Source organism: Mytilus trossulus, chromosome 2 (genome assembly GCF_036588685.1).
Source record: "Mytilus trossulus isolate FHL-02 chromosome 2, PNRI_Mtr1.1.1.hap1, whole genome shotgun sequence".
Lineage (NCBI taxonomy): Eukaryota > Metazoa > Mollusca > Bivalvia > Mytilida > Mytilidae > Mytilus > Mytilus trossulus.
In genome coordinates this window covers 65207691-65224688 of record NC_086374.1, presented here as the reverse complement: position 1 = coordinate 65224688, position 16998 = coordinate 65207691, and the positions used below count along the sequence as shown (strand labels likewise).

Here is a 16998-nt window from a genome sequence, read left to right as displayed (position 1 = left end):
TAAAAAAAAATTCTCTCAAATATCTCAGACTACCTCCTCAAATCAAATGTTTCGTACCTTAGACTTTAAATCTATCTCGAGCTAATACATACTAACTTGGGATCATTTTTCAGTTGTAATTTAAAAAAAAGATGGGGTGTTTGGGGTTAAACATGTTTTCGTAGGCAAATAATATTGCTGTTGAACTTTTATTAATAAGAATGTAAGAGTCTATATACGGTATTACAATCTGTTTGGTGGAATAGTGAAATAGAAGTCAATACGTTCTTGTTCAATCCTGTGTCACTTTGAAGGTGTGTCGTGATTGTCATCCTCAGCTTTAGCCATGTTTTACTGTAATTTGAATTTCAAAATGACTGAGTGACGCACTGGCCAACTCCACCGCAGCGAATCACATGACTTTGACAATCAGTAAATACCAGCGAAAAATATCTTAAATAGTAAATAATTGTCGCGTAAAAGTTAAATATACGAGAAATGGCAAAGTTTACGAAGTCTAGTCTGATTAATCATTTTACAAAAAAAAAAGGGCCAAGCAAGGGGGGGGGGGGGGGGGGGTGTACGCCCTCTACGCCCGGCCCAACTCTGAATCCGCCACTGGACTGTTCGTTTATTCTTCCTTATCAAGAAGTATCATGAGGGGAGGTGCGAGATCTCACAAAACATGTTTAACCCCGCTGCATTTTCAGGGCTATCCTCTTTTAGTCTTGTATGTTTTTTAATTTTAGTTAATTTACATGATTTGGAGTTTAGCGTCCATGCGTTTTCACTGAACGAGTACACATTTATATATAATTAGATATTTTGGAAGAAGTAGTACTATTTTGCAAATTTGAAAGTAAAAGTACAATATTCTTTAATGTTATTGTTATAAAATATAAACATAACAAATTTTTAAGAAAAAATATAAATGACCGTTGATTGTTTTGTCTGGTGTTGAATTTAGTTTCTGTTTTGCTTACAAATTTCAGCTTGTATGTTCCAATGTTTTCAATGTTGGTGACTTTACAGCACTTACAATTACTTCTTATATGAATATTTCGCACTTTTTAGGACAAGAAAGTTATAGAACAACGTTAACCGTGTCAAGATCAAAACTGACTCGGTGATTCAAAGAAGTTTTTTTTTATAATAAAACAAGTGTGGACACAGATGAGTGTGGATAGTATGTTTGGATGTTTGACAGTGTCTTATGACAAAAGGAGTTCTATGTTGTTCCTATATGGTGTTATTTTAACTGTGTTGCACGATGACAACCAATCTGAGCATTAGACGTGTTATTTTTTTTTTTTTTTAAATTATGTTAAAGACGGGCATGGAGGAGACAGAAATTGCATTAGTTACCAAATGATTATGATGGAATATGTTCTACATCTTTGATTTTTGGATACATTTTGTAGCTAGGAGAGCAACACATAATAGGTTCATTTTTTCACATGTTTTTTTTCTAATGGGAGATGATATCTAGATTTGCCTGAGAACATGATATAAGTAGCCTGTAATTCAGTGGTTGTTGTTTGTTTATGTGTTGCATATTAGTTTTTCGTTTATTTTTTTAACATAAGGCCATATATTTCTCGTTTGAATTGTTTTACATTGTCATTTCGGGGCCTGTTATAGCTGATTATGAAGTACTGGCTTTGCTCATTGTTGATGGCCGTACCGTGACCTGTAGTTGTTAATTTCTGTGTCGATTTGGTCTCTTGTGGAGAACTGTCTTATTGGCAATCATACCACATCTTTTTTATGTGTATTTGCTTACTATTTGTATGGTTCTATTTATATTACTTTGTGGTGGATCGTCAGTATGATAAGATTGTTTTTTTTATATTACTTTGTGGTGGATCGTCAGTATGATAAGATTGTTTTTTTTTGTTAAAATGTCGAAATCCTCAGATTAGAATACATTTATTGGTTTTTAGTAATGACAATGTCTGACACGATGATTGGGGCTAGATGAGCTAGGAAGTAAACTTCTGTGCTGATTTTTATTAATTCTTTGATTATATCTCCTCTAAAGCTCGTCGAAGCAAAGAACCATTTTGACCAATATGAAAATGATTTCACCAAAAAAAACACTTTGTGAGCATGCTTCAAAGATTCATGACTGCTCCAAAAGTAACCTGAAGCATTTCAAGCACGTCAAGCGGATATTTATAATATCAACATCTACTTAATCAGTCTTAATATGTCTAAATATGTAAAAAGTTATAGTATTCAAAAGGTATTGCAAAATTATTCCTTTTCATTTTTTTGTTTTTGTTATATGGATACAAATATAACTGATACATGTACCAATACATATTTGTTGTGGTATGAAACTGTAGTAATAACATTTATGTAACAATGTTAATTCACACAAAATTCTTGCATATATGGGATATCCATTACCCAACTTATTTGGTACACAAGGGTTTCCAGCTCCTATACTCAGACTTTGTAAAACGTCACCAGTGTCTGAACAGAAAGTTGATGAACCAGGGATATGTCAAAGAACGTTATGTCCTTTTTAAAATAAAATCGGAGGGTATGAAGACGATGTTGATATAATTTCCCTTTCAATTTCAAAATATTACACGATGCCACCGCCTTGAAGTATAGATTCTGGATAGTGACGTTGTTTATCATCGTAATAACGTGTTATACTGTATCGGTGTGGATGAATATATTTCATGGTGGGTATCAAATTTCGTAGATTCAAGAAACTTGCATTTTCATCGATATTTGAGCTCGTGGTTTGGCTATACATTGCATAGAAGTTTATAGAAATTTTGTAATTCGTTGAACATTTGAATTCGTGGTCCATATGTACCAACGAAACCCACCTAATTGGTTTCCAACGAATATCAATTGATACTAGTATTACTTTCACTAGTTTAATGCGTTTTTTTTTGTGATATTAATTTTACGTGGCTCTGTACTCAGTTTTACATCCCGTCATTGTGTTATTGTTCTATGGTAACACAAAATGACATTTTGTGTTTTTCACTTTTGCTAATGTGCTTTGTCTATGTGCCTTTTTGTGCTTCTATGTTAAATATTTGCCAAGTTAGTTTTCATAGTGATTTTAAGATTATGTCACAATGATGACGGCTATATTCCTATTTTTTACATTGTTACCTGTTATGTTTGTTTGGATTTTTTTCACACATCGTTGTCATTATAACGGAATTTTATGCGACTGTCAAACAAATGAGAGGTTTAGCTAGGTATAAAACCTAGTTTAATATATATCATTGTTGACGTAAGAAAATCGGTCTGTCCCAAGTCAGGAATATGACAGTTGCATTGGCGGATCCAAGGGGGGGGGGACCGGGGGTTGGAACCCCCTTTTTTTGGCGATAAATGCATTTGAATGGGGACAGTACAGTTGGAACCCACCGTTTGTCCTGGGTTCGGAACCCCCTTTTTAAAATGGCTGGATCCGCGCCTGAGTTGTTATTTATTCGTTTGATGTTTGAGTTTTGATTTTGTCATTTCAAGGCATTTAATTGATATTGGACTTTTCGTTTTGACTTTTCCTTGGAGTTATAAGTCTTTAAGTGATTTTACTTTTCTCGAATTACGGTAAAAAAAAAAACACCATTTTGTCGCTAACGGTAGCCGAAAATGGCCCTTTTGACAACTGACGATAAAGAACGTTCCTACCCTAATAAATGATCATAACCATCTGATGATCCATAATCCTGGTACTTTTGACTAATTCCAATCAAAGACAGATGATCATAGATTACTATGAATAATAAAAAAAAACATCAAAACGGATGAAAGAAGCAGACGCTAAAAGGTGATCAGAAGGTCTTCATGTCCATTAATAATGGCTACATGATCTCTTAGAACTGAGACTACTAGTCTCAGCTTAGAACGACTGAGTAATAACATCTGGTACTTTTTTCCTAAATATTAAAGATTTTATTTCTCGTGCTTCGTTTTTTTCCGATTTTTATTTTTCGTGCTACGTTTTTGCGATTTTTATTTAACGTGTTTCCGTGTTCAGTATCCCCCTTCACCACCCTCATCATAGCATGGTAATACACTTCGGGAAAGTTCGGAAAACCGACGATATTACCTCGGAAATTGCCAACGTCAATATAGTGAACGCAATCACGTGGTTTGTTCTATTTTGACGTCATAAACGTTGTCTCGTCTGTTTTCACTTCCGCTTATGTTTACATGGAGCGAAAGACGATCTAGAATCGATTAAGCATTCTACAGAGTTTTATATCGACATTTTAACACCAAGAAGATGACAGTTACAAAGACTAAGAGAAGAAAAAAGTCTATCTTGTGTTGTGGGGGCAGTGGTAAGTTCAACATTATAATAATAAATGAAACATAAGGTCAATGTCACTGTGATAACTGTGCATCGGCCAAGCTTGTGTGTGTTTGCACAACTTTAGTAATTAATTTATCGTAGTGAGAAAAAATATGTAACGTTAATACAAATTTTATTATATTTTGTTTTGTTTTATAACACATATATATTAAATATCTGTGACTGACTGCATCCTGTGCTGTAAATTGGGAACTAGAGAACTTCTTCTCCAAATAGGCAAATACTCTGACAGTCACCTTTTTTTTCTGATTACCTCATTATTTTTTATATATATATATATATCATGAATCTTTTCAGGGGCGGATCCAGACATTTAAAAAAGGGGGGTTCCTAACCCAGGACAAAGGGGTTCCAACTACATGTCCCCATTCAAATGCATAGATTGTCCAAAAAAAATGGTGGGTTCCAACCCCCGGAACCCCCCTCTGGATCTGCGCCTGCTTGCTTTTTTCTAAATATCAACGAACACCTTAAATTAAAATTAAGATTGAAGATCTAGACCTATAGTATGTAAGTGACTTTGTCTTTTACTGCAAAAGATCATACAAAATTGATACAAATTGTGCTAAATCTTATCTGTTTTGACTTTTAACAATTTTTGGCAAAAATTTCCTTACAAAATTTAGACTTTACAATTACTGTACATATTATAGCAGTTCAAAAATAAATACCTTAAAACTTTTGATATAAATACTTGTAATAATAAAATACCTAAAAACAATTTCAATGACAGATCATCAGATGTGGAATTCAAATTTACCAAAGTTATTGATCTTAAATATGTCTACCAAATATTTATCATTTTTTATAATGTTTATTTGTTTTGATTGTGCCCTGTAAAATGTGTAAGCAAAAATGAAATTGTTTTAACCCCCAATTTCTGGAAAATATCATTATCAAATTAAAGTAACACCCATAATACAAAATGTTAGAAGTTAAAGGTCTTAACAGGATTAGAAGTATATTTTTTATTACACTGCAACTATCTATATGGGTTAAACTGTTGACAGTTTGGAGACATACAATTTGGTAAAAAAAAAATAGCAATTGGTATTGGTAATGAACAATAAAGGCCTTTACTTTATGTAAGATAATAGATACTCTTCAAATTGGATTTTCTTGAATTGGTCATTTGTTGTATAATGATAAAGTCCCTTTGATAAAGGTAAATCCATGGTACCAGGGCTAGCACCAGTGGTGGATCCAGGAATTTTCATAAGTGGGGGCCCACTGACTGACATAAGAGGGGGTCTTGTCCAGTCACGCTTCAGTGATTCCCTATATAAGCAACCAATTTTTTACCCAAAAAGGGGGGGGGGGGGGGGCCGGGCCCCCTGGGCCCCCCAATAATCTGCCTCTGAGCACTTCACTAATTGAACAGTGGGTTATTCCAATCAATTGGGGTGTATTAACAACTTATTATGGGGTTCTTGTTTTTTATTCTTTAGTTTTATATGTTGTGTCATGTGTACTTTTGTTTTTCTGTTTATCTTTTTCATTTTTAGCCATGGCATTGTCATTTTGTTTTAGATTTATGAGTTTGACTGTCCTTTTGGTATCTTTTGTCCCTCTTTTATTAAAGATCAAAGTTATTTAGATAGATATCTCCTCAGTTTCAGCTCAATCACCGGTGCCATGGTCACCAAGACCAGACAGTCCATTTGATTTTCCAATTGTGGCATCACCAAGACCAGGCAGTCCTATTGAATTTGGATTTAAACCAGACAAAAGGCCTAGCTTATGGAGAAGATTAAAAACATATATTGGTGACAGAATTCCAACAAGGAGTATGTATATGAAATATGATAATTGTACTTATTTGTGTGTTATTTTTGTTTTCATATTTACGTGTTAATCAACAGCCTTTATATACTTCTTTTACTAGAGGTCCAAACCAATATACAGCTTCACTATCTATCCTTGCCCTAACCCATACCTAACCTAATTAACTAGAACATCACATAACCTAAAGTTAACCATGAATTAAAACTAATCATATAGTATAATTATAATAGGTATTTCTATTAAAGTTAAAGAAGGCCAAAAAACAGTATTCTTCATAAAAACAAAGAAAAGACCAAATAATTCTCCAATAAAGGTAATAGGAGATTTGACCTCCATAATTTGCAATGAACACAATTTTTGAATTTTGTAATAGATATAGTAGTGAGGACCAGCAGTTTTCTTCAGGGACCACCAGATATATAAAGATTTTGAGAATTCTGATAATTAGATAATTGTCAAGGTTCAATTTATTTCCAATTAATTTGTTGTAAATTAGTCCAAGACATTAGAATGAACCTTATATTTGTCATTATCCCATGATGCTATACTATTAGGTAAAGTCTTAATTATATCAATCAGACTATTACAAATTTAAGGGTTTTGCTTTGTGGCACATCTTTATATATAGTTAATATATTTTTGTAAGGTTTTTACATTCAAATTCATTTGGCAGTTTAAATATCTCATGTAATTTATAAGATATTTTATTTATTATATGAGATACCTGATATATTATATGAGGTGCGGCGTGCCTGATATATTATATGAGATATCTGATATATATGAGACATCTGATTATTATAGGAGATATCTTATATTAGACTAGAGAAATATTCTATATCATGAGATATTGTATAAAGTTTATTAGATATCTTATGTATAGTTTATAAGAGATTTTATATAGTTCTTAAGATATCAGACTATCTTATATAGTTTATAAGATATCTCATATGAAATTATAAGATATCTCATATATTTTTGTATAAGGATATCTTACAAACTATATGATATATATTTTTAGTTATAAACTGTATAAGATAAGATATTTCATTAAGAATAAAAGATATCTATATAATAAAAGAATATAAAATATCTTATAAACTTTATAAGATATCTAATATATGTAACTTTGCAAGATATCTTTTAAAATTAAGAAGATATCTTATAAAAAAGGAGTTGAATTTGGTATGTATAGTAAAACAGCTGCCATACATGATAGCTGTTTTTTGCTGAAGGATTTAGAATTTTGTATTGTTGTATTGTTAAACCAAAAATAATGAAACAAAGTATTCAGTTTATCTATTATATATTAGCTTTACAAAACAATTCCAAAATGGTTAAGGTTGATAACATGTGCATATAAGAAAATGTATATGGAGACACTGTCCATTTTGCCTTGGTTCTTTCTGTCATATTTATAATTTTATTCTTTTTTTCAGTTCGTATAAGAATCAGACACCCATGTGGGAGTTGGGAAGGGAGCCATGAAAATGTGCATGATCTTGATATTGGAATAAAGGCATTGCATCTCAGCTTAAGGAAAAAATCTATTCTTCCAGTACAATCATTGTCCATTATCAATGAAAGATTTGATGAGGTCAGTATAAATAGATAGCTAAAGTTACACTTGGAATAATAGTGGTTTTTTTTAATCTATTTTGAAAAAGACAATTATACAGTAAATTCAGAAATTTAATATCGCAATGTTTTTATTATTGCATGAAATGCGACAGGGTTATAATCACAATAATTTCAACTGGCATTTTGGAAAAAATAATTTATGAATTAATGTTTTATTTAACAGGAGTCTGAATTTTTTTCTTTATTGCAAAATTTAAAATCGCAATAATAAATGCACGCAATAATTTCTAAATTTACAGTAATACATGAATGAAAAAAAAGAAAACATGAAAACAACAATTTTGAAAGCATTACAAATAACATTTTCAGGATTTTATGATTTTATGATTATTAAAATATATGCATTTATTTTGTAATTAAAGGAGATTTGGATGTTAAGTCTTACTTAGTCTTTACATGTTAAATTCAAATTCTAAAAATCCCAAAAAAGAATTCAAAACATTTACTTTAAAACAGCACTTTAAGCTCTAGACATAAGAAATTAAAACAGAAGAATAGAATTGTTTATAATCACAGTTAAACTTTAAAAAGGGTTTTAAAATGCCTATACAATATAAATCATTTAGGCATTAGACCATTTACTTTTGGGATGAATCAAAAACTACAAATTTTGAATTTAGAACATGAAAAAAATAATATTTTACTTCCCATGAATATTGAAATTCGAGTAAAAGCACACAGTCACTTTCACAGTAGTAGATAGCATTTCAATAATACAGTAAGTAAATATATTTATTTATTTTTTCCAGAAAAGTGACTTCTGGTCTACCAGTTCAAGGTCACAGAACAAAAGAGGTATTTTACTGTCACACTTATTGACCTTGATTTAATTGAAAACACTATTTAAATAATAATGCTTAGTAACTTTTTGGAAACAAACTTTGTGAAGTATAAATGCTTTGTTGTCCAAATAAGCAAAATTTATTTAATGTACTGGTAACTGGACTTTTAGAAATATTAATAAAAAATAAACATTGTTTTTAAATCACTGTTTAGTCTGTAATGACAAATTACTCCTATACTCCTGACACCAGATGTCCATCATCTTTTGTTGAAAGAAAATTGACCACACAGCCTTTTAAAACAATGTCATGTTCTAATGTGATCCTAAGATATATTATCCTAAGCTACTTGAATAAGGATAATTTAGCATAATATTAAATAAAAATCACCAACAAACCAAAAGGGATGGCATCAGGTTTCATAAATAGAAGTGGTCAACCGTTAAAGGTTTTGCATTTGGCCCCCAAAATTTTGCAAAGGGCAGACACAATTTGGGTATTTTCAAATAGAAATGATAGTGTGGACCAGCAGATTTTCTACATGGAGCAACAGAGGGAAACAATTTAAGAACTCTGTGGCATTACTTAAGAGATTATGAGATTGAAAATAGAAATTATATGAGTCATTATCATATATAATTTGAGTAAAAATTGAGAATACAATACTGTCAGTAGTCCATTATGATAATAATGAGTTAGTTTTTAGAAATCAAAAACACTTTATTTTCTAGTAATAAAAGTTATCAGATATATTATAATATAGTATTAAAATCTCTTTTATTGTTATGTTTGTCTTTTCTCTTTCAGATAATAGCATTACATGTTCTTCTGATATTACGCTAGAAACAGACAATTTTTCTACGACATCTCCAATACCTTCAGAAAGATACAGTAATGTTTCAATACATCCAGAGATTCACAGTTCTTCCAATGTCTTATGTGAAGGAAGGTCTAACACCTCAGCTTCCACATCTGGATCATCATCCATTGAAGTTCATGATGAGCAAACCAACAGCTCTAGAAAAGAAAGAAGTACCAGGAGACAGAAGCCTAAGATCATATCAGTCAAGTCTGCAGATGCTAGTGACTCCTCTGGTAGTCAAAAGTCAAATGATTCATACAAAGGAGAGAGTGAAAGAATGAAGAAATTCAGAAAAAGAATAGCTGCCAAAAATAGATTAGCAGTGTTACCTCAAAAAGAGGAAAAAAGTATTAGCCCTAAGAAAAGTAAATCAAATGCTTCCAGTAAAGAAAAAAGTGTTGCTATCACCAATGATGAGAATACTGGAGAAACAAAGCTGCAAAATGAGGAGAAGAAACACAGTGGAAAAGAAAAACATACTGTAAATGAAGAAAAGAGTACTAATAGTAATGCATGGAGTGAAGAAAGTGACAATGAAGGATCAGAAAAAAGAGAAAAACGAGGGAAATCTGCAGCCAGGAAAAAAGTAGCTTTCAGTGAAAAAAGTATTGACAGAAGCAGTACAGGGCAGAGATCAGACCAGTACAAAGACTTGTATAAATCAGAAAGAATTATCAACACAGAGAAAATACACCCAGCAATCTCAAAGAAATCTTACAAACTAAAATGTGAGAAAAATTTCAATCTCAGAGCCTCCACACCAAGTGATGAATTGGCAAAGGAAAAAGGGACAAAGAAAATGAAACCCTTCAAAAAGGAAGTTGTTGACTCGATGTATGAAGAAGAACCTAGCGTAATAAAACTAGGTGTACAGCAGCTACAACCTGCATGGGGAACTACCACAACTTTAGCTGCCAAAACTTTTGAGGACAGGCCAATTATGAGTATGGGACCAGCACCGACAGCCCATACAGTCCATACAAGAAAAGTGTCAGTACAACCAGGTAGAACCAATATTGACAAGCAACCAAAACTAACAGAAGAAACCCAATGGTCATCTGCTGAAAAGTTTGAAGATAGAATGAAAAATGCTTTAGACAAAAGGAAAGTCAGAAAAGAAAAAGTTACCCGAGTTAATGTACCGAAAGGTGATGGTGCTGAATCTGATGGGAAAAGACCCAATCCAATTGGAAGAGAAAATAAAGAAGTAGAGAAAGAAAAGCAGCATGCAAAATACACTATGCCAAATAATAGTGACAATAGTTCAAATGATGATCTATCTAAAAACCAGAATGATGACCTTGATCTAGATGAAATAAGAAAAGCAGCAAGAAATTTGGTTTCCAAATCAACCAATATGGCATTGGATTTTGTTGAAGGAAATGAATGGGATAAGAAATGCTTCAACGAAGGAACAAAATATCAGTCCAATCTGTCCAAAATAAATGAGGAGAAGGAGAAAGATAAAAAGACAAAGATTTTGAGGAAGATCTATGATGAAGTTTATGTGGACCATAAACCACCATTGCCTACTAAGAAAATAAAAGAAAGATCACCATTGGAAGACACAAGGGTATTTAAACCAGTCTATGAGGAGGAAACAAGGGTATTTAAACCAGTCTATGAGGAGGACACAAGGGTATTTAAACCAGTCTATGAGTATGAAACAACAGATGACGAGTCTGATGGAGAAGAAATGCCTAAAACTACGAAGAATAACACAGTTATCATTCCAAAGCCAAGAGTTAAACCAGATATGAGTTATGAGACCTATATGAGAGGTGAGTTTATTTTTAAGTATCTGTTTTCTTCCCTCTTTTTTGTGAAATGCATGATACTCTAAAAGAATATAACTTTGAAAGCAAGCAAATTTAAATGTTTAACACTAAAGTGCATAAATTTATATGAAGATTGTGGTTTACACTAGTTTATAACTTTCAAGTTCAACTAATATAAATGAGGAATTTAGTGTATTAAATATCTATTTATAGCTCATTGATGAAATTATGGTTCTCACCTCCTGGATATGTCAATTGGATATAACTTTAAACAAATTTTCAATTGGTTTAAAGTATGATTTTCATATTTTTCAGAATTCAAGCAGGATAAAGACATCCCATCAAGGTAGGTGTAATTGGAATTTAGAGTTATTTCCCTTGTCACAATAAGGGAAATAATCCATGATTAAAAACTGAAATTTTTGTTAGTTCATAAATTACCTTTTTAATACTATTGTGACAAGATATCAAAAGAGAGTCCACCATAATTATATATATATATATATATAGTCTCTCTTTTGATATCTTGCCACAATAGTAAAAGGTAATTTATACCTTTAAAAAAATATATATATGTGTTAGTGTGTAAAAATTTTCACCACAATTTTTCTGTTTATCAGAAAAAGGCTATGCTTGACTTCAAGATTTTTGGATTTATTAAATAGTTTTTTTTTTTATTCTTTTAACAAAGTCAAACAAAAGATATTAAAATTTAATAAAGCTAATAAGGATTCTTGAATGTACCCATATATATATAGAGAGACAGAAGAAAACAAAAAACTGTGCACTTATCTATGTCTTGCAAATCATACTGAAGTCATTTTAATCATATATCCCAAATACTCTATTTCATTAAAAACAGTGTTTTTTCCTTAATTTATTGTTCATTCTTGAATAAAATTTAGATGTAACGATATTGACAACTTGTTCTTTTTTGTGTACTTCCAGATCAGTGGAATTAGATGATTACAGTATAAATACTGGGGACTCTACCAATCTAGAGGAGTATTCTACTGCTGATTTTATAAATGATTTTGAAACCTGTTTGGGTGATTTGAGACCATCACAACAAAGGGAGATAACCAAAACAAAGTCTGCTGCACCAAGACCAAGGGAGACAACTCTGGCACCAAATCCATTCCCTACATCCAAGAATAATCTTACAACAGTTTGTCCACCAAAAACAGAAAAACCAAAATATAGAAGGAGAATACTACATCAAAATCAGTTACTTACAGGTACATTTTTTTAAAATTACGTCACCTAGTTACTGTAAATTCAGAAATTATAGCGATGTTTTTTTTATTGTGAAAAATGCAACAGGGTTATCATCGCAATCATTTAAACACCCATTTTGAAAATATTTATATGAATTAAACAGGATTTTTCTCAATAACACAAAAATTAGAATCACAATTTAGCGTAAAATGACAAAATCGAAATAATAAATGCATGCAATACCAGTAATTTCTGAATTGACAGTAATATAAATGTATATCTGTATGTAAGGCCACCTTTTAAAAAATCTTTGTTTGTTATTGCCTACCCATGACTGTAGGGTTGGGTATGTAGGTAGTAAAGGTTTATATTTTATGGGGCAACCACATCAGTACCATGGTTTAGACAAGAACTCACAAACATTAGAGAAGTAAAAAACTTTAGAAAACAAATTTGAACATGTTTGTGTCATAAATTACTTTGGCAAGACAGATGAATGAACCAAGCAATTTGAAAGAAGGTTAAAAAAAAATAACAAATTAACAACCTGATTCCATGTATATGATGCATATGAACCAAAACAGTTGAAGAGCTATATATAACTAAAATTATACCTTTAAGTAAACATGGAAAAAGTAGATAAAAATTTCTCTCTCTATAGTTTTCAGTTATATTTGTAAAATAAAAGAACTACATTGTAAGCAGATAATCAACCATTTAGTATCATGAAATTTATAAATAGTATTTCTTTCAGGGGTAGAAGATCATCCAGCAATTCAAAGAATATCTGCTCCAGAAGAACTGGGAAAATTACAAGAAGTTCAAAATAGACAAGAGCCTACTCCAGAAATCTTTCTTATGACAGGAAAGAAGGAAACAAGAAGAGAAGTTGATTCGGTGCCTCTTTCTACTTACCAAAGACCAATAGGAAAGCTTCATGCAAAGGGAAGAGACTCTGCTATGGTAGATGTCAAATTTTTCACAGAACAACGAGATCCTAGAGCAAATGAAAAAACAGACCCAATGGACAGTAGAGACACATACGGCCAGGACTGTCTTTATCCAATGCCTGAAAATATGCCAGACAATTTAACTCCAATAGAGAAGCAGAACTATTCAAAAATGCAATGCACATTTAAAGCTAGAGACAAGAGTTTGCCTAATGCTAAGTTTTGGACAGATCTTGCCAAGGGTAACCTTCCTTCACATGATAGAGGCAGTTTTGAGGTTGAGCATCCAAAGGAAAAGAATGGTGGATATTCTTCATTGCCAATAGCACCAATTGGATTAGGATGTAGTGATGCATATAGAGTTGGAATCACCAACAGTGAAGCTGAGCTGAATAAAGTTTTCTTTTCAAAAGTAGCATCAAAACCACAATTCTTTCAGAAGTCAGAAAAGAAGCACCAGGAATCAAATTCTTATCCACTTGATAACATACCATCCCCAGACATCTACAAGTCTACTGCACAGGAAAATCTGGATTTTTTTAAACATGTAGCAACTGATCCTAACTTTAGAAATGAAGGAAAAGAAAAACCAAAGCCTTATATTCCAAAAACACCCAACAGGAATATATTACTGGATGAAGGCCGTGTTATTAATGCCAAAGAAAATATGGATTTCTTCAGAAAAGTTTCCAAGGATCCTGAATTCTTTAAGAAAAAGGATGAATCTGAAAAGATTGATATTCCAAGATCATATTTCAATCAAGCACCTCTTGGAGTGAAGGAAGAATTTCCAGGAAGACATCACTCAAAAGAAAAGGAAAACCTTGATTTCTTTCTACATGTGTCCAGAAATCCCACAGTATTTTATTCTGAACCTGGGGATCCCTATGATGAGGAACCTGTTAATCCCTCTACCTCTCAGAATTACCAACCATCAAGAGGCTTTATCCCTGATGATCCTACAAACTATGTTGATGAAGAAACTGCAGGAAACAATTTAAAATTCTTCAAAAATTTGGCCAAAGATCGAGATTATTCACAAGTTGAAAATAAAAAAGCTTCACGAAAGAGTGGTAAGAAAAAAAGGAAACAGAAGCAAATATCATTTGTAGAAAACGGCAATGACAATGGAAACGGTAATTTTCAAATATCAAAAGAAAAAGCTGAAGAAAATCTCAAGTTCTTCAGAGAGATGTCACAATCAGCAAAGCATGGATATCCAAGATATGAATAACGTGTGGTAGATAAAACTTAAGAAATACCCTAGTGCTACTCAAAGAAATACGCTAGTACTACATAAAAAAAACCAGTTGTGTGCAATACTATGTTGACTTTAAAAGTCATATTTAGTGCTGTGAGTGATAAAAATGTGCAATATTCTTTATTTGGTGCAACATTACCAAAGATCATGAAAATAATACATTGAAAATATTTCATACTAATTTATGGTTTCATACTTTTTTTCATATTTAAGGTTCATTTTTATTTAAAATATTTTTCTAGCAGTTGATTTTTTTTACATAAAATCCTACACATGAACTTGCCATATATTTACTAATATCAATCATTTGTATTTTTTACTGGGATATTCATTTTACTCAAACTTGCATTGCTGTTTGCTTTTATAGCCCTTTTTAGGCAAGTTTGTTATGTTTTGAAATCTTTTACATTATACCAATATTAAATCTATGCAAAAATAACTATTCAAAATTGAGTATAGAGTGCATTTTAATAAACTTAGATTATTGGAGATGCAATATGAATTGCTAAGCAAGCATGATAAAGTGACTGGTCACAATCTTTATTTGGTCAAAAGTATCCATTTCTAAGACTAACTTGAATGCTCAAAATTTTCTAAACAGGAATGTTTGGACAGACATATTGTTGAGAATGTTTAATACTATGATCTTCAAACTAAAAGATCAAACTGTTAAATTTGTAGAAAAAAAGTTCTAATAAGCATGTTTTACTTTTTAATTCTGGGGAAAAATAAATTGCAGAAATTGAAATATTGTGAATATCAGTTGAGACAGAAATGTAGTGGCTTGAAGAATCTTGAAAATCAGTCAAATATGAATTCCAGTAACTGTTAGATTCTGAAAAATTCTGAATATCATGAAAGTCAGAATTGCAGTTGTTGTGAGATTCAGGCAAAAACTGAACATCAGTAAGGTCAGAATTACGGGAACGGAGATTCTAGACAATTCTGAATACATGTGTCAGGAAATCCAGAATTATAGTTCCTGCGAGATTCTGATAAAATCTGAATATCAGTAAATCCATGACTGTACAATTTCAGTACACTTCAATATCAGATTCTATAATTAAAAGTTCTGGTATATAGTTTCAGAATGGTAATTACTTAATTTGAGCTTGAATATTGGTACTGGAATTCACAATTATATCTTCATGATTGATTCTTCAAGTTCTTAGCAATTCTCACATAAAAACATAGGCTCTAGTATAGTCTTGTTAACAGATATTCAAAACTTGTTCAATTTTTGGGATTTATTTTTACACAATTTGGTACCAGAACTTTCGCAATGCATAAATTTCATTTCTTGTTACCGGTAGATATTTTTTTTTTAAATCTAGTTCAATTTGACAAATTGTCCATGTTTTAATCTCAGCTTGTCAAATTGTTTTTGAAATTTTTAATTTCAGTTAGCTTTTTTTTTTTTGGTTTAAGAGCTATTAACTCAATCATATTTTATATTTATTGCTAGACAAATTTTCATATCAGTTATATCTATATGTTCTGGATGTGACACTGGCTATTTACGAATAATGTACACTACCTTACAATTCAACAAGTGCAGGACAAATCACTTTTACTTGATTAAAATGGGAAAAAAGTTTTTTAGAGATTAAAAAGCAACAGTTAGATTTTACTCTTCTTAGAAACCAGAGTAATGATATGGTACAATACTTCCTAGTTTTGGGTAGTACAAATGTGTATACCAATGTAGTTTTCTTTCTAAAGTACCAGTCAAATCATTTTTGTATCAGCAGTAAAATATATGTAGATCTTATTCTTAAAGAACTTGTTACAATTTTCCTAAAAACCTAACCACTACTTACAGAACTCTATTTTTTTACATTACTTTCTGATATTGCCAAAAATGAGAGATGTGAATGGTGCTTTTTTAATCTGTGATATTTTTTTGTTATTGTTTATTTATATATGTAATCATGTTATCAGAGTTGTTTTTTTTTAATTTTGAAATAAAAGTTATAAACAATGACGACTTTTTAAGTACTTTCAAATGCTGTGCATTACAAACACCAATACAGAACAAGTTTCAAGTACATAATAGTAGACAATAGTCAATATAGAATCATAACAACCATAAGGTATTAAAGAATGAAACAACAAATCAGAACCTCAACAACTATTTTGAGTTAAAAGATGAAACAACAACCAATCAGAACCCTAACAACCACTAGGTGTTAAATTATAAAACAACCATCAATAGGTGTTAAAAATGAAACAACAACCACTGGGTGTTTAAAAATAAACAACAGCAATCAACCCTAACAACCACTGGGTGTTTAAAAATAAACAACATCAATCAACCCTAACAACCACTGGGTGTTAAAAAATAAAACAACCAACCAGAACCACAACAACCATTTGGTGTTTAAA

At 31.5% G+C, this 16998-nt stretch overlaps 1 protein-coding gene across 1 annotated transcript; it reads left to right on the top strand.

Annotated features, from left to right (window-relative positions):
* The first annotated feature begins 4148 nt into the window (after positions 1-4148).
* On the top strand, positions 4149-16550 carry LOC134707798 (uncharacterized). Its single transcript, XM_063567839.1, has 8 exons — positions 4149-4304; positions 5950-6123; positions 7561-7718; positions 8512-8557; positions 9352-11187; positions 11500-11530; positions 12133-12422; positions 13157-16550. Exons 1-8 carry the CDS (start codon positions 4247-4249, stop codon positions 14584-14586), a joined length of 4023 nt encoding a protein of 1340 aa, XP_063423909.1. The 5' UTR covers positions 4149-4246; the 3' UTR covers positions 14587-16550.
* Positions 16551-16998: the final 448 nt, after the last annotated feature.